The sequence below is a fragment of the Cyphomyrmex costatus genome, unplaced genomic scaffold (assembly GCF_001594065.2).
Source record: "Cyphomyrmex costatus isolate MS0001 unplaced genomic scaffold, Ccosl1.0 scaffold467, whole genome shotgun sequence".
NCBI classification, from domain to species: Eukaryota; Metazoa; Arthropoda; class Insecta; order Hymenoptera; family Formicidae; genus Cyphomyrmex; species Cyphomyrmex costatus.
This window is the reverse complement of record NW_017278933.1, coordinates 758,019-777,181: the sequence shown is the minus strand read 5'-3', so window position 1 is coordinate 777,181 and position 19,163 is coordinate 758,019. Positions and strand designations below refer to the sequence as shown.

Below are 19,163 nucleotides of genomic sequence, written 5' to 3'. Positions count from 1 at the left end.
TCTTTTAGTGAAATAATTCTATATACCAGCTATCTACGAAGAAAACAACATTTCTGTGTTCGCTAGCTACTATAATAAGTTATTTCTTTACTTATTGTATATATGTATGTATATCTCTATTGTCGATAAAAACCAACGAAAAATGCATTTCACGCGTAACAACTATAAGCTACGATTAGTATATTATTAACTTTGATGCATCGTGTCGCATTTTCAATTTATAATTGCAAACATATATTTAATAGACTATTCCTGACAAACAATTATAAATGTTAATTTCAAAGTCAGAAATACCACATATAGATGTATGAACGTGTATCTTTTCAGTATTTTTTTGTTAAGTTCTGAGGAGAAGAAAATATTTAATTAACGAATTAAATGTATGATAATTAATAAAACACGGACGAGTATATGTTGAGCGACGGCAAATATTTTTAGTTTCTTTTAAAGCGGAAAACGTTTTCATAACCGGTCTCATCTTTTAGTTGTCTCTGCAAAAAAATATCAAAGCAATCTGCCAAGCAGTTAATGAGGCATTATATTGCGCTCGATATGGCACGTCGCATTTATCGTTTTTTCGGAAGAAAAAATTGGTCGAACACATTATCGTTAAAATATGTCGTTTGTTTTCAGCACGTAACGTGATGTATTGCTCATGGAACGATATTATTTCGCCATTGTTTTCTAAAAGTACTTATATTCCGCTGTATTTATCGATAAGGCTAAATGAATATTCGAACGCCTAATATTATTATTGTTTTATAAGACTCTACATTTCTGTTGTTATATGTGCGCAAAAAAAGTATACTAAAATTGGATTACCAAGCGATAGTTAAACATAAGCAGCGTTATCGTTGCTTGGAATGTCGTTTCGTTCGTCTGGTTGATAAGAATTTTTCACGTCGATGTCTGTACAATTGTACGGTCACGAATAATAGTTTTGAATATTAAGAATTAGTATCAAGTTCATAACACAAATATCCAGCGATTATAAGTAGTATGCGCTGAAAAGATGAAGCTATTCTGACGAAGATAAAAAAATGTCAGGCCTGTCAATTTGCTATCTCGTTCACGTTGTAAAAATACGATGACTGACGAACAAGAGAGATTTTAACGCCGCGCGTTACGATCGAGACGGGATTTCTGTTTAACAGTCCCGTCGCGTTTCCGATTTGCTCGTAAACGGATCTCGACACAACACGTCAGTCGGAAATTATCGTTGATTATTCCGTTCCCAATTACGCATAATTGCATTACGGTCATTACCGTTTTTTCTTCCTACTACGTCCCAATAGACGCTTCAGTGCCACGCTTCGTCAATGACGCGGACAATGTAACAGGATGATCACGCGATGAGAGTTATATGCTGTAAAAGTTACATAATCGTTATGTGTACGTTCGTACGTGCGTGCGTGTGTGTGTGTGTGTGTGAGAGAGAGAGAGAGAGAGAGAGAGAGAAGAAACAACCGGATCGAAGCGTTAATACAACGTCTGGCTGTAAATTTACAGCTTTACTTGCGTGCCAGCGCAAGAAACCCCGAGCTTACTCGCAGACGATACGTGGGAATGTGGGTCGATTTGTGGTCGATCAAATGTAAACGTCAGATAGATACAATACAACGCATTCGTGAGCAATTTACTGGCAAAGCGAGTACAATGGAATATTCGTGATACGTCCTAAAATGCTGTATCACAGTCGGTAGAATACATTAGCATTCGAAATTTTCCGAGCGGTCGAACAATTTGAATAATTCAAATTTCTTGATCAACTTTTAAATTATGGATATTTCGAAAATTGTAGAATACACATTTTAAAAATATATATATAAGCCTATGAATATTAAGTAGTGAAATAATAAAATAAATAGATGATATATTGCAAGAAAATAGAACAAAAAAACATTATATATTTTCGTTCAAATTTTTCTTGATATCTAATTTATTTGCAAATTATCGAGTCTTTGAACATTGAAAATCGAGAACTCGAATCTATTATTATTTTTGTTCAAATTAAAACGTTTTTATTTCAAATTTTTTTACTTAAAAAATGGTTTCAATTTTAAATCTTAACATATATGCATATATTTTTTTAGAAGTGTATAAATTCATTTTGACAAACGATCGATAACGAGAGAGTTTGTCATGTGAGATGTGCGTGACGTCAGCATAGCGATTATCTAAGAATAACATGCATGTCATTATTACCGCTGATTTATCTCACTGTTATTATTTAGTTGTACGGCCATTAGCAAATTAAAGTACTCCATTTAATTAATCACGCATTATTAATTATCGTGCAACGCGACTTGCGCCATTTACATCATATTTTCCGAATAGTGAACGTTATAAATAGCTCTTACAGCTTTTTGTAGCCGGTCGCATCATATTGTAACATAAATGTTATCACGAAACGAATAACGAAGGCAATTGAACTTCGTCCAACAGAACTTTAAAAAAAAGATAAATACATAATTATAAATAAAATGTTTAAAAATAGACACAAGAGTACTAAATGGCGACTAAAAGGGAAGAAAGGGAATAAGGCCACCGTACACGAATCGAACAAGGTCGTGCAACAGGTTTTGCAAGGGATAAAAATGGCGAAGCACGCGAGCTACTTAGAATCTCCCCGAGTGCACATTCGAAACGAGTGCCTTTCTTTATTCTCTTTGCGAATAAAACGATCTCTGAATTTACGATACATTGGATGTTTTCCTGAGTGCGATCGTAACGAGAACATGGACGAACAAGATGATAGCGCAGGTCTCTTATTTAATAAGATTTGTAAAATTAGCAGACAAGCAGATACATTTTATGCACGAAATATCTGCTGCTGTTAATTTTATGGCTCATAAAGAGGCCTGATTTTTTTTTTAAGCTACAGTTAAGGACAGTTTCGAGACGTTTTGTTCCATTATATTCCCAGAGTTGTTTACTTACGTTTAAGTAGAATTTTTCCGAGATACGTTCTTTTGTTTCTGATATTCTATGCACGAGCACGGTCTCACTTATTTACGGATTCGGAGTTCGTTTGTGAACCAGAATGCGTTCAACACAATTGTACGTTTGATACCTTTCTAGTCTGTGACAAACAAAGGAAGTATCGGATTCCTGTCGCGCTATATTGACGAGTCTGCAATTCGTAGCTAATGCGTAAAATAGTACAAATGGGATTTCCAACAAAAAATTTATCTCGCTTTACTCTCGGAAAACAAAGCGAAGTCGAGGGCATAGACCTGAGAATCTCTTATTCCTATATTACTCTCCTCTCTGTATAGTAGTTAGTTAATATATTGTTTTAGTAACTTCACAAATAATTTTTGCTATTAATTTTTGCTTTCGAGAGAAAAGGAAATGACGATGCCGACAAAGGTAATGCATTGTATGAAATGATACGAATGTAGTAGAAGATACAATCAGTCAATTCCGATGTCGACATAATGCACCGGATGACAAGTAATCATGACTCATCCTGCTTGCTATACTTATTTTATTGAAATCAATATTATCTTATATGAACCCCTGAATAACTCGTTAAAAAATCATATCAATATTTTTGAAATAATATTTTAACATAAAGAAGACAAAGCTTCTTTTTCAATCAAACTTTAAGTGTAACATTGAAAAATCGAATCATATAAAAAATGTTTTTGTAAGCAAACTCAAGCTTAACAGTTTAGCTTATCATGTATGGGTGAATTTGGTACACTTGAATTGATTCGGTCGATATCAGTTTTAAAAAAAAGGGAGCCAAGCTTGTTTAATATTCTAATAACAGGATACCAAAGCGGATAGGAAAGAGTGATGGACGACGTATATCAGCTGCAAAGTGTCACGAACGCTGATGGGATATCACAGAGACACGTTACTTCCACCTCTTCCACCTACTTCCCATGTGCTACATCGAATGCGAACGAAAACCGCTCGCAAGGTCGGAAATACGCTAGGAGCGTGACAACGGTCAGCCGGAAGTGACGTGCTCGCTAGACGCTTCAAACATGCGATCGAGACCCGCGTATACTTCACGGAAAGTCGTTGGATGCTACTTTCTACTTTCAAAATCTCAACTGGAAACGATAAGACATCACGCCACTTAAATCAAACATTCCAATAAAATATAGGTCGTGTTCATCGGGATATAATATTACCAATATTAAGAAAATGTATAATTTACGTTATTTATATTATAAATGTTCAATAGGTAGTGTACATCGAAATACAATTACGGCAAAAAGAATTAAAGTTGTTTTAAATTGGACACGGCAATGTGAGAAAGAAATATCGAGATATTTTTGGAGCGACATACATGACATGAATACTGTAGTTCAAACTTTCCAGTAAAATGTGGTAGGAAAGATAAAAACTACTGAACGCGTAGTTACGCAGAAAGACAAGTTATTACTGGACGGAGTTATGTATAGAAAGAAATATCGCGAGATATTTTTGCGGAACGACATATATGATATAAATATCATCATTCTAATTTTCCAATAAAATGTGGTAGAGAAGATAAAAACCTACTTTGTAAAACTTGACGTGGCTGTGTAGGAAAAATGTTACGGTATCTTTGCGATGTACATGATATGGATACTAGAATGCAGTCTTTTATTTCTCACAACACGATTTAGTTAAAACTGCGCGTAAATACAGCTACGTGGTTCATCCAACATTGTTTAAAAATTTCGTAACAAACAGATATCTATGATAGAATAAGTCATGCCATATTTTGCATTGCAATATAATGTGTCATATGTTAGTAATTTAATCACTCGTAATAATTATTATTTTTGTTCTCGAATTATATGGATTTGGAGACCAAAAAAATAAATACTTGTTTATTAATTATATAAATTTTTAAAAAATTAAAATAAATCTAATTTAAATACTTTTTAAATACCACACAACAATAATTCTATTTGCAAATGCAAAAGGCATTTTCGCCAAAAATTCAACCAGTACTTTTTATTATGATAGATCGTTATGTTTCCTAAATTCTTTAATCGCTTTTTGTAAAATGCACAGCGTAAATTACCACTCGGCACGCCACGTTTAACTATCGCGCGGTAAATACATATCTTTTCACCCGCGAAGTGAATTTATTCCTTTCAAAGCATGAAGCTAACGAAATTCTCGCGTGCCTCAGCCACGTATTTTCCGATTACCTCTGACAAGTCGACGTGCTATTTGTGCCTTCTTTGTACAATTAGGAGTTTTTGTCGTCGTCTTTACGTCGTCAGACACGAGGGATAGGCCGCCTATGGGGGATACGATTGAGAGAAACGAAGAGAAGGTGGAAAAAGAGACGTTGTGATAAAGGGAGATGGAACAAGGATCAATAAACACCTCACTGTCACGAGCGGTTGTAGGGAAAGCGATTTCGTCACTTTAGATTAGAATAAATATTCTAATCTAAAGTGACGAAAGATTCATTAATAATCCAATATTGCTTTTGAATTTTCGTGCATAAAGTTATTGATGAGTTAATAAGGATTAGACTTCAAATTATGTTAAGACTTATTGAGAAACCAAATAATTTATAATTGTCCCTTCTCATACCTCAAACAATTTTCCTGTCACGCTGGTTGACATAAATGGATATTAATGATTGGCGACTTGATCCTTTGACAATTTTAATCAAGATTTGATTACTTTTTTTATATTCGACGTACATCATAGATTGATTTGCTTTTAATTTAATGAAATTCAGTATTTAACAAAAGAAATTCTGTCTTGAGAATTTTAACTAACGGTATTTTTTCTTAGAAAATAGAATTTTTCTATTGAGTATTGAATGGCTTGGTATATTGGACATCAGCTGCAGAGAGCTCTCTATTACGTGTCAGCGGCAGCGTTATAGGTTTGCAATCTTTCCCATGTCTGGGAACGCATTGCTTCCCAGTGTACATAACGCGCACATACACTGTCTGTCTGTAATATATAAGAATTTATAGCTATGAGTAACCGCGAATATTAAAATCGATATACCGTTTGCATGATTTCCCATAATTATTTGCTCCGATCTTTCACATGTAACTGAGACATTCCTGGCATCGATACGAATTAATTTTTCTCTGATTCACAAGTTTCGCACATATATTATATGCCAAGAATTTAATAAAATAACTTTTTTGTTGAAGAACGTCAATACGTCGAGTCTGAAAGGATTTCAAACATTTTTATCTGAGAAACGATTTAGTGACTAAATCTAAAAATAACTAGATGGCTGTAAACACACGGTTAAAAAAAATGAACAAAAACGTATGGTACGAGGGACTGGACGAACGTGCATTCACAAGTTAATAGCCAATATTTCGCGATGGAGAAAGCGAAGCGCTGAACGGAGGTCGTGGGCCTCGTTAAAAGCCGTCCATAAACTTAGAGTCGTTTCACACTGTGGGAATCACGATATCACGTAAGAATCAGACGAATAATCGTCACTATGCGAGAGAGCGTACAAATTTCTTGCTATCGCGAGCATTTATCTTTACATCGGAAATAAAAATAGATGAGGGATCGATGATACTGCATATAAATGACCCTCTTTCAGTTTCTTCATTATCTTTAAGGACGCCAGAACCTTGAATTCAAGATACACTGCTGATTTATAACGGGTCCTTACTAACACGAGCTTGACCCACGACTCACGGTTACGACATTGCGTGCCGAGGCCAGTAAAAGCATACAAGCGTCAAGATGAGTCCGAAACAGTTAGATATGTACACATATGTTCTCATAGAACCAGGTCGTTGCATAAGGATACTGCATAATCCAATTCTATTCAAACGTAATCGAGCCTCTTTATACTTCACTCTATATAATTAACTTACATGTACGCATGTGTATCTATTAAAATTAAATTATAATAAATTAATAACCCACATATACACGGAGAAAAGGAAACTTACTGTTGCAGAACCGTTGTTATTATTATTTTGTATTTTCTCTCTCTCTCTCTCTCTCTCTCTCTCTCTCTCAATGTGAAAGCAATTAAGTTTTTTTCTATCAATTACTCGATACTGCAACGAAAGTCTTCTTGATAGATAAAACAAATCTTCTGTATAAGTTGTTTGTAGAAATATTAGTCTGTGACAATAGAAAATTTAATTTGTTGATAAAAATTCTAACAAATATATTTTATTAAAATTTTGGTGACGGAATAAGAAATCACTGTTTTAAAATGAAATAATTTGCAGAATTAGAAAAATTATTTTTTTGTAAAATTACCATTCTTTCAACAAACATTTTTTACTGTCTATATAATAATTAGGTTGCATTAGTTTAATGATTACATTGTTAATGTCAGGGAGTTATTAATTGTGCAAATGAAGATACAAGAGCGTGCGAATTAATAGCGGTTTCTGTGTGTTTCACTCCAGGTCACGTATTCTGCTGATCTCGCGATAGAGATACCAGGCAATCTAAGCCAGGGTGGTTCCTGGTACCGTTTGGATTACAGCCCACCCGTTGGCTCTCCACCGCCAAACACCACCATAGCCGCCACTGACATCGGTGATGTCATAAAGTTCAGGGACGGCCTGCCTGGGACAAGATACGAATACTGGCTGTACTACAGCAACAGCACTCTTCACGATTGGCTGACGTGGACTGCGTCAATTACGACACGTATGTAATCTGATCCCTTTAACACGATTTCTGATAATACGCCTTTTAAAAAACATAAACTGTTTCATATACAGTTTATCTTATATCATACTACAATTTCGATGAATTTTTTAATTAACAGTTGAACAATTGTAACTACAAACGCAAAGATAGACAAACAACTAACAGCTTGACTTGTCGTGAATCCCTCTGAAAAGTCAATTAATATAATTTAAATAAATTGAAAACTTTAAGGATTCTTTTATATAATTATAAAATATATAATATAAAATTTTTTTTATTAATTTAATTTATTAGCACCCGATCCTCCATCAAACTTGACGGTATCGGTACGAAATGGGAAGACCGCAATCGTGTATTGGTCGCCTCCGGCTCAGGGGAATTATTCCGGTTTCCGGTTGCGGACGCAGAGCTTCAGCGATACCGGAAATCCAAAGACCACCGTCATCCCTGTCGACTCGGTGCCCTACACACTACGTGATCTCACGCCTGGTGCCACATATTCGCTTCAACTCTTCACCGTATTGGACGCTAAAGAAAGCGTCGCTTATACCAGCAGAAATTTTACGACAAGTACATCAATACCTCGAGAATTATAAATGTTTCGTAACGATCGATACTAACGTTGGATTATTTATAGAGCCGAACATCCCGGGAAAGTTCATCGTCTGGTTCAGAAACGAGACAACGCTGCTGGTGCTATGGCAACCACCTTATCCGGCCGGAATATACACACACTACAAAATTAGCATAGACCCATCTGATGCGATAGAATCTGTTCTCTATGTGGAGAAGGAAGGCGAACCACCTGGTCCTGCTCAGGCAGCTTTCAAAGGACTTGTTCCAGGTCAGTTTCCTATGTATAATCACACATATTACGAAACTATCAAATACATCAAATAAATTAGATTTTATTCCATAAACATATTTCTATATATATATATAAATACACACATATATGTTCTTTCAAATTGCAAATAAGTAAATCTCATATATCGCTTTCCCTTTTTTCAAAAGTGACACAATTCATAAAATTAAGTTTTTCGAAAAAAAACTATTTTTCAACTTAACAAAAAATTATTGATTAATTGAATAATATTGGCAAAAAATGTATTCTTAACGTGATCGAATGTTATTTTTATTATTCTCGTTTCATCCTTTTTAAAAACTTATCTTGTTTTTTAGTGATAATTAAAAAATCTTTTTAATAAAGTTAAATTAGTTTACTTTTGACAGTTGTTAGAGATTGCACATCGAGTTAGTTAAATTGATTTCGTTCTCTTTTTCTACACATGTGAACGGAGCTATCTAAAGTAAAATCACAGAGAAAGTATGCATCTGCTGTAAATAGAGCAATGCATGAATTGCAAGACGGATAGATTCCACAACTGTATTAATATTTATTTTTTAACATTAAAAATAATATTAAAATCTAATTATTATAATATTATATAAACAGGTTTATCAAAGAAAATGTTTTATCTTAAGACTTGTCCTCACTGAATGTTAATTGTTTACTGATATACTGTTTATTTTTTTTTAAATAAAAGTAAAAGAAGAAACCAGAACATATACCTTATTGGCACGATCGACTTCAGCGAAGTTAAGCCTTTAAAAGTTATAATTTATTTATAAATAAAAAAATAATTATTAAAAGTACTCACTTGAGTTTAAATTGTCTATTAAACACGTTTTATTCTCTACATTTAACATACATATATTTCCATATAATTCACATTATAAGAATTTTGATTATACGAACATACAATGAAATTTGTTATAACAACTAACTGGTATCTGCAATATTTCTTAAAAAGTAATAAATTTCTGCAATACAAAAAGTCTAATAGCAAAAATTCTAAAAGGTATTATTTAAAAAATCGTGTTTTATTCCTCTAAATTGTTTGCATTTCCGCTTACAGGCAGAGCGTACAACATTTCCGTGCAGACGGTTTCCGAGGATGAAACATCTGCGCCTACTACGGCCCAGTATCGTACAGTACCGCTGCGTCCTCTCAATGTAACCTTTGACAAATCTTCTGTAACATCGACTTCCTTTCGCATGTTTTGGAACCCTCCCAACGGAACATCCGAGTTCGACAAGTATCAAATATCGCTCGGTAGTAATCGGAGGCTTACGCCAGTCACGCGAAACCGAGACGATGAGAACAGATGGGAGTTCAAGGACTTGGAGCCTGGCAAAACATATCAAGTGGTAGTGAAGACAGTTTCTGGCAAAGTCACCAGTTGGCCGGCTAGTGGAGATGTCACTCTGAGTACGTGTCCATTTCTTGCCTCTTAGTGTAGTACTTGTTGATATTGGTACGCTTATTAGTTATTTTTGTGACTAGGGAGTAAAAGTGGTTTTTACACACGCGGGTGTGAAAACCTTACTCCCGAGTCGCAAACAAAATTTTTCGTACTAGGGAGCTGTGAAGGTGGGGAATGAGGTTCATGGATTGTTTTGCTGAGTGGGGAGTAATTGGGTGTTATTTATTTACAATTCTCCGGGGTGTAAAATCGCATTTTACTCCCGCAAATGCGGGAGTAAAACTATCATTTTACGCGCCCTAGTACGAAAAATTATTTACATATTGTTGTTCACTTATACTTGCAGAGCCATTACCTGTTCACGATCTCAGAGCAGTGATCGATGAAAAAACTGGTATGGTAGAAGTCTCCTGGAGTCCAGAGAATTCCAGTACACAAGATAGTTATAAGCTACAATATCATGAAGTGGAAACAACGATTGGTGGTGATAGTAACACTTTGACGACTGACAAAACAAAGGTAAACATATTATTATTAAACGAGAAAGATTTTGTACTTTCGGTTCTTCTCTACATTTTTCTGTCATAATTGTTAAATCAATAGGTTACTCTGGAAGCTCTGCTGCCCGGAAGAAATTATTCCATAATAGTTCAAGCAATTAGCAATAAAGTCGAATCGAACGAAACCGTCCTATACCAAGCAACACGTCCTGCTAGTCCTGTAATTGAAGATCTGAAGCCTATCGAGAAAGGTTTAAATATTTCCTGGAAAAGCGACGTAAATTCTAAACAAGAGAAATTCGAAGTGACCCACAACAGAAATGACACTGGAGAAAGCGCAACCACTTTGACAACAGAATCGCATATTGTTTTGGAAGACCTTTACCCTGGTGCAGCATATGAAGTCAAAGTCTTCGCCATTAGTCATGGACTTCGAAGCGAACCGCACGACTACTTGCAAGCCGTTCGTAAGTAACAAATTTAACCAATTTCTTACGAATAATATAATTATCTTTCTTTCATTCAACATCAACCACATTTATACAAGTTTAATTTATTAATCATTTATTGAATTACTTTTTAGTGCCTCATCCACCGAAGAACCTCAGTATCGAAAAAGTCACGAGTAATACCGTTGTCGTGCATTGGGAAGCGCCAACGGACTCAATATTTACCGAATACTCTATCAGATATCGTACAGAAGACGATCCTAGGTGGGTCAAACTTCCAAGCGTTCGTGACACGGAAGCAGAGGTAGCGGATATGACACCTGGCGAGAGATATACTATACAAGTGAACACTGTCAGTTACGGCGTCGAAAGTTTGTATCCGTTGCAAGTGAATCACACAGTCAGTAAGTACACCATAAATTATTATAAAAATTTTTGATTATAGTTAATACGATTGAAATAATTAACAGTTACTTGAGACTTAGATATATATTTCCTTATTATTTTTTAAGGGCCTAATGCAGTTTTAAATATCACTCCGATTATCGACTCCACTAACGTAACTCTCGAATGGCCGCGACCTGAGGGTCGCATAGAAACCTATGTTATAAGATGGTGGCCAGTAGAGAACCCAGAGGACTTCAGGACGAAGAACGTCAGTGAGACGAACGATGTACCCGATATCAGCTTCGAAGAAAACACTGTGCAAACCGAGAAGATCTTGGTGGGCGATCTGATGCCTGGAGTACAGTATTTCTTCGTCGTCTACACGATCTCGTATGATCTAGTCAGCGACATCACTAATTTAACCACAAGAACGAGTGAGTGCATTGATTTCACTCATCAGCGATGACGAGTGAAGTCACATTAATGTATCCATTATTTTCCGCTACTTAACAGTGCATTAACAAATTTCATGTGAGCATGACTAATAGATATACGTGACATCTTAACTGCCAGTTATTAAATCTGCTCATTTGCTCTCGCTGTGTATTTCTATTATATTACATCATATTTGTCCATCAGAATTTTATACCGGCTTAAAGATTTTCAAAGTCTAACGGGCAGTTAAAGATAATCATAATAGACCGACGGTAACTAGGCAAACAAAAACGAACTTTGAAATTTAGTGCCACTGATCCAGTCCGAGGTCGTCGTAGTAGTCGACCGAGACCAACCAGGATCATTGACGTTAAGGTATACACCGACGCCAATTCAATCTTCGAGGTTTGATCTCTACCGATTCAGAATTAGCGATGAGCATAACACCACGAAGGAGCGTATGGTGGATGACGCTGATACCAAGGTTTCATTTGTTGGATTAACACCTGGCAAACTGTATAACGTGACTGTTTGGACAGTAAGCGATAATGTGGAGAGCAGACCTCTCCTCCGGCAAGACCGACTCTGTGAGTATCCACGTAATACAACGGAGAGTTAAAGCAATTCCCGAAGATTACATACTAATTTTAATTAGTTTACATGAATAACGTTTGCTTAAACTATTTAAATGAAAAGGGGTGAAATTTTGATATGTTTATTATTCTTAAGTCTAACGTAACGTACTTAAAGGCTGTACGAATTCATAGATAATCCACTTAGAAGCGTGGTATCATTATATTTCTTTTTTGAGATATTACACCTACGTCATATTTTGTGATATAACATTGTAAAATATGTTTCACATACAATTATTAACTCTAAAAAGATCGCAGTGAAGGAATTAAATATCTTTGATCTTTTATACCGGCAATATTTCTAATTTCTTTATAGTAGCCCCAATATTTATTTAATATTTATATGTCATATATCGTTAGATAATTATTTATGCAAACAAAAATCTTTTAATATTTACACAATAATGTGATCAAGCATTTTTTTTATATCATTTCTTTTTACTAGCCCGAAGATAAATATAATTTTTAGATCCTGAACCGATCACTGCGATCCACGCGATCGATGTAAATGATACGAGGATCACTTTGACCTGGGACATCCCGCATGGAGAGTATGATACTTTTGAAGTACAGTACATAAATACGGAAGGGAACTACATCCAAAATATAACTTCGGTCAACGTGATCACTATCTTTGATCTAAAGCCGCATAGAAATTATACATTTACTTTGGTTGTACGTTCGGGTACAGAATCCTCTTACTTGAGAGTCTCAAATCCGCTCAGCGCCAGCTTTACTACTAGCGAATCATATCCAGGAAAGGTGGAGAAGTTTCATCCTATCGACATTCAACCAAGCGACATTAGCTTCGTGTGGTCTCTGCCGAGCCAAGAGCAAAATGGCATCATTACAAAATTTAGCATCACTTATGGTTTAGAAGTAAGATCCTTTTTAAATAAGAAGAAATTTTCGTTTTCAAGTTATAAAATCGAAAACTTAAAAAAAATACGCATAACGTATCGTAACGTAACATTCCTTATATGCTAAAAGTACGTCGTACAGCGCTTTAAAGTATACGGATGTTTTTTCGTGGTTTTAGGGCTCGACTCATACCCAGATGCAAGACTTTAGGTCAACCGAGTTCCGTGGTGTTATCAAATCCCTCATACCGGGCAAGACTTATATCTTCCGGATTCAAGCGGAGACAAAAATCGGTTTTGGACCCGAGACGGTCTGGAAGCAGAAGATGCCGATATTGGCACCACCGAAGCCGTCCACGCAAGTGGTACCTACCGAGGTCTGTAAAAGTAGCACGACAATTCAAATCAGGTTTAGGAAAAACTACTTCAGCGAGCAGAACGGCGCGGTCACGTCATACAGCATCATCGTTGCCGAAGATGATAGCAAGAATGCTTCCGGACTAGAGATGCCCAGTTGGAGGGATGTCCAGGCCTACAGCATTTGGCCACCTTATCAGGTAAATTGCTAACTTATTACGTAGTTTCTAAATAATTATAAAACATGCAGATTTAATTGAGACAAAATAATTTCTTCATAAGATCCAAATATTCTGACATTGTATCAAATTTTAAATTGCTTAATCCGTCTAACTCTTTAAATTTGTCAGTAAGATGTTTATAATAACTGCCTGTAAGATGAGCAATTGTAAAATAATGTTATGTAAAATGAATATTTTAAATTAAAATGATGTGGCATTAAATTTTGTCGACAAAAATGTGCAATAAGATATTTTTGTTGCAACAATTAATGCCATTCTCAATTTAATGTCATTCTCAATTTAATGCGTATATAATACGTCAAGGAAGGCGGTAAAACAAATCGTTTAACATAATCAATGCAGTAGACGCGCTATACACTTATTGACTTGCAAGATCATGGACAGTTGTCGTAAAATGTATGCGTTATGACGCAGATCCACAATCACATGGATTGCCATCAGAGCATTATTCGCAGAACGAAGGATACGCATAATCTAGTTGTGATCTGAAACTACAAAGGTGCAGATGTGATCATCGCGATATAAAGACATTTTAAATAATTAAATTGTGAAATTATATTTAATTTTCTACATTTTGCTGTGACCGTGAAAAAAAGTAGTGCATGTAAACCAAATCTAATAAAATTTTCAAAAGAATCGTGTACTTCGAACTTATAAAATATTAAATGTATTTTGATTCAATTTTTTTATAGTATTATTATGAGACATTGTGATGGTGTTCTTATTAATCTTTCATTCATTAAAAAATAATACACAATCTTTTTCAAAAATATAGCAAATTGTATCAACCTTCAAAAATCACATGATATTTTAACTGTTCAATGAAGATTATGCTAATCGACTGCGGTTTTTATAATCGATTCTTTGTATGATATTATCCATGTTAATATCAACGTTTCATTAAAGAAACTGCGTAGCAAAGCAAAATAAAATTTATCATGGAATATATGGCATAAATAATTGTATTCACATTTTAGTTGCGAATAAAATCAAAGTTTGTGATAATGGATATTTTAAACAATTTCATTTCGAATACAAAGAAGATGTTTATACAGGTTTTTATAAAAACAATACATGTATACACATATAGATAAATTTGTAATCATAGAGAAGTAGTTTTATTTAAATATTTTCTGAATTTTAGAAAAACTTAATGGTAAAATATTTTAAGATATAAGAATAAAGATTCACAATAAATAAATTAGGACAACAATTGATTTAATTAGCACTCAAAAATTTATATTAACTAATTATTATATTATACATACTAAATTACACTACTATATTAAAATAGATATGTGTAATGTTTGCGTATTATTTCAACGTAACTATCAAATTACTATCAGTTATTTTGCAATGAAGTGTATATTTTTATTTTGCAATATTCTAGGTGATGGAGCCATATTATCCTTTCAAAAATGGGTCTGTGGAAGACTTCACGATCGGCTCCGAGAACTGCGACAACAAAATTGGATATTGTAACGGACCATTGAAATCAGGATCTACTTATCGAGTGAAAGTGCGCGCGTTTACAGCACCAGACAAATTTACGGACACCAGCTACAGCTTCCCCATTCAAACAGGTGAGAGCGATCGCGTGAAAAGTCTTAAAACGTGAGAAAAGCCGCGAGCCATTAACGCATCTGATGTTTCTTTAATTCTCACTCTCTTTGTCTTTCTTTTTTATGACAAAACAAAAATTTAAATATATACGTAAGTTTTTAGAAATAATAATAACAATATGTAATAATGATGCATCCGATGCGATAATTGGTTTATAAAATAGAGGCACACTGCGCATGTAGTGAAAGCCTCGCTAAATTCATGCCTCGTTATTTCGTGTACATGTCTGCCCAAGGATTGCTGCTGGCAGGTAAGATTTCGATATGGAAATTCACAATTCAAAACTTTAAGCACGTTGCGTGATAAATGTGATATCTTTTTAACGAACATACGTATTTAACGTGATTATTCTTGGCGACCGTCTGACTCATTGTAACACTCAAAATTCGTTGTGCGTGTCGAACAGATAAGGACAACACGGCCATCATAGTCGGTGTCACCGTCGCCATAGCATTGCTGCTGTTTCTATTGGGCATCGGGCTGTTTATGCGAAGGAGAAGAAGTCAGGGTCGCAAGACAACAGAAACCAGGGCAACCGATAATTTATCATTACCGGATAGCGTCATTGAGACTAGGTGCCAAGAAATTACAATACTTTACTCCAATTTTATCAGATTAATATCATAATAAGTTTGCATTATGGATATAATATTTTTTTGCCTAAAATATTAATAAGTTTCAGTTATATTGATTAACTTAAAGTAAATTTTTTAAAATTTACACAATTTTTTTGTGCTTTTATTTTTATTTTTAAATATTATGATGATCAAACGTTAAATTAATCTGTTAAGATAAACTGAAGACTATAAAAAATGTATTTAATCTGAAGAATATTAATTCTGAAGAGATCTTTTTTAATTATAAAAATAATTTGTGTATATTGGAAAATAATTTTACACATTTAACATCTTTTAAAAATAAAAATAAAATTGTAATATTTACAATAAGACAATATAATATTCACTGTTACATTTAGCAGGCCTATCAAAGTCGAAGATTTTGCCGAGCATTATCGCACTATGTCAGCGGATTCCGATTTCCGCTTTTCGGAAGAATTTGAAGAATTGAAGCACGTCGGAAGAGACCAACCATGCACTGCGGCGGATTTGCCCTGTAATAGACCGAAGAATCGCTTCACAAATATTCTTCCATATGACCATAGTAGATTTAAACTTCAACCTGTCGATGATGAGGAAGGCTCTGATTATATCAACGCCAATTATGTGCCGGTACGTAAAAACTGATCTCGTTTAAAATCATTTAAACAGTTGAAATAATTTAATAATAATTAATAATTAATTGTGATAATATGTGTAAAAATAATATCTATGATATCTTTTCTATGATACAACAGGGTCACAATTCGCCACGAGAGTTTATCGTGACTCAAGGACCGTTGCACTCGACTCGTGATGATTTCTGGCGAATGGTATGGGAAAGTAACAGCAGGGCGATCGTTATGTTAACGAGATGTATTGAGAAGGGCAGAGAAAAGTGCGATCATTACTGGCCGATGGATACTTTGCCGGTTTATTACGGTGACATCTGCGTCACGATACTCAACGAGACACATTATCCGGATTGGAGTATCACAGAATTCATGTTGTGCAGAGTGAGTGATTGTTTTTCTAATAAACTTTCAAGCATATGTAATTTATTAGAGCATTTTTTAATGGTTGAATTTTTAAAATCTCTGGATTGAGATAATATAAAAATAATATGTCGTAGGGTGATGTGAAGAGAGTGATACAACATTTCCATTTTACTACTTGGCCGGATTTCGGCGTTCCCAGTCCACCACAAACTTTAGCGAGGTTCGTGCGAGCGTTTAGAGAACGAGTCAGGCCTGATCAGAGGCCCATAGTCGTTCATTGTAGCGCTGGCGTAGGTCGTAGTGGTACTTTCATCACTTTAGACAGAATACTGCAACAAATTCTCGTATCAAAGTACGTCGACATCTTCGGAATCGTTTGGGTGATGAGAAAAGAGCGGGTTTGGATGGTACAGACAGAACAGCAATATATCTGCATCCATCAGTGTCTTTTGGCCGTACTAGAAGGACAGGACACTACTGGACCACCACGAGAGATTCATGACAATCAGGGATTCGAAGGTATGTTCTGAAATTCTATTACTTTCATGAAAATTAACTGGGCAATTGCAGGACAGGTTGAGTAATCAATGACAAAGTACAACTTAGAGAATACATCACGATGGGTAATCAAAATATCAACTGTTAAAAAATGTAAGGGAATCAGTAGTGCATGTATTGGAAAGGGGTTCTGTAAATGGAATATCTGTAATTTGTTTTCTCTTGTAACTTGTTTTCTCATACAAAGTTTTCCCTTGCACGAAAATAAGTTAAATATTTTACAGCAAATATTATTATTAATAAAAATATCATTATTAATAAACAGTATTAATGAAAATATAGCAGAATATTTTACACAACATAAGAAGAAATATGATATCAAAAGAAAATTAATTGATTATTTATGTAGGCGATGGTGATGGCTATAAGCACATGTTATTTTACCCTGTGATTTTAAGCAATCGTATTAAATCCTTTTTGTAAAACGTTATCACTTCCTCCGCCTAGTAACTCACACCCTCCCTTTCTGCAATCTTTTGCGACCTTTGTATTCAGGCAAGAATCGAAGCTCGGTCGAAAACACTAAGAGTCCTGCCGAGGCTGAGAAGGAGAGGTGACCTTCGAACAGCGATTCCTGCATCGAGGGTAATTTCGATCGTTGCTTTTCTTCTTCCCTGCATGAATTTATACTTTACGGATACTATTACACAAATGCCAAACTTACTAATTGTGTGCGTTGCATGTGAGAACAAAATAACTATATATGTTTCACTAAACACTAATAATGTTTTGTTAGTGATAAGAACACCTGCCTGCATTTATATATTACTTAATTACTACAATTTTTCTTACAAATTTCAGTGGAATAATCGCAATGACTAAAATTATCGATAAATTGCAAAAAGATTGATCTATAATCAATATTGTCTTATCAGTACTTTCGATACTAATATTTTGTCTTGCTCAACATACATTGAACTTTTTATTACTCGTAATTTGTGTTGTAATATTTCTAATTAGTAAGAATATATGAGTGTTTTTTTTTAGTTTAAATTTATGTCGAAAGGTGTATTTTTATGTTAAATTTAATTAATAATCTTATAAAATGATATAGATTTGTTTGCATTCACAAAAATAATAATGTATTGTTTCAACGTTTTATTTAATAATAATGTAGCTTGCATCGAGCATGATGACAATGTACATGACAAACAGCAATTATATATAATTCAAATTTTTCCTAATTTAACCTCTTTTGCAGATGACGAAGGAATAGCTGAATCAGGAATGTGATGGTTCGATTGCTGGTTAGGAGCAACGATCAATAGCAACAAAAACGAATCTCGTTTTCCAAAGGTACTTGAATCCCCAGAATTTTTCAAGTTTCCTTGGAAAAGAAAAATATAAAAGCAAAGAAATGACAGTATAAATCGGAAAAAAGACGAAAGCAAACCGCGCAAGGATAATTACTTAGAAATTAGTTAGGTCGCGTACGAAGAGATATCAGTGAAGAAAATCTCCAGAAAGAATTTTATATTAAGCAATGGATGAGCACGTATTTTTATTTCTGTATCAGTTACATATCGAAGTTAAGCGTGTTCAATCCGTGATACGAGTAGAATAATTCCACGATTAAAATAATTATATCACAAAAAGTATAAAAAGAATGTGCCGTAAAGGACAATATCA

The 19,163-nt window shown here is 34.6% G+C and overlaps 1 protein-coding gene across 1 annotated transcript in view; it reads left to right on the top strand.

The window, feature by feature from the left end:
- The window catches only part of Ptp10D (Protein tyrosine phosphatase 10D), a 28,630-nt gene extending 9,473 nt beyond the window's left edge, over positions 1-19,157 (top strand). The window contains exons 2-19 of the mRNA XM_018544740.1: positions 7,377-7,623; positions 7,921-8,196; positions 8,264-8,470; positions 9,546-9,899; positions 10,241-10,413; positions 10,498-10,861; positions 10,978-11,247; positions 11,356-11,664; positions 11,974-12,252; positions 12,770-13,179; positions 13,340-13,717; positions 15,150-15,342; positions 15,789-15,957; positions 16,359-16,611; positions 16,737-16,994; positions 17,111-17,495; positions 17,982-18,119; positions 18,736-19,157. Coding sequence (XP_018400242.1) covers positions 7,377-7,623; positions 7,921-8,196; positions 8,264-8,470; positions 9,546-9,899; positions 10,241-10,413; positions 10,498-10,861; positions 10,978-11,247; positions 11,356-11,664; positions 11,974-12,252; positions 12,770-13,179; positions 13,340-13,717; positions 15,150-15,342; positions 15,789-15,957; positions 16,359-16,611; positions 16,737-16,994; positions 17,111-17,495; positions 17,982-18,091 — 4,635 coding nt within the window. The 3' untranslated portion in view covers positions 18,092-18,119; positions 18,736-19,157. The remainder of the gene's footprint in view (positions 1-7,376; positions 7,624-7,920; positions 8,197-8,263; positions 8,471-9,545; positions 9,900-10,240; positions 10,414-10,497; positions 10,862-10,977; positions 11,248-11,355; positions 11,665-11,973; positions 12,253-12,769; positions 13,180-13,339; positions 13,718-15,149; positions 15,343-15,788; positions 15,958-16,358; positions 16,612-16,736; positions 16,995-17,110; positions 17,496-17,981; positions 18,120-18,735) is intronic.
- The last annotated feature ends 6 nt before the right edge of the window (positions 19,158-19,163 follow it).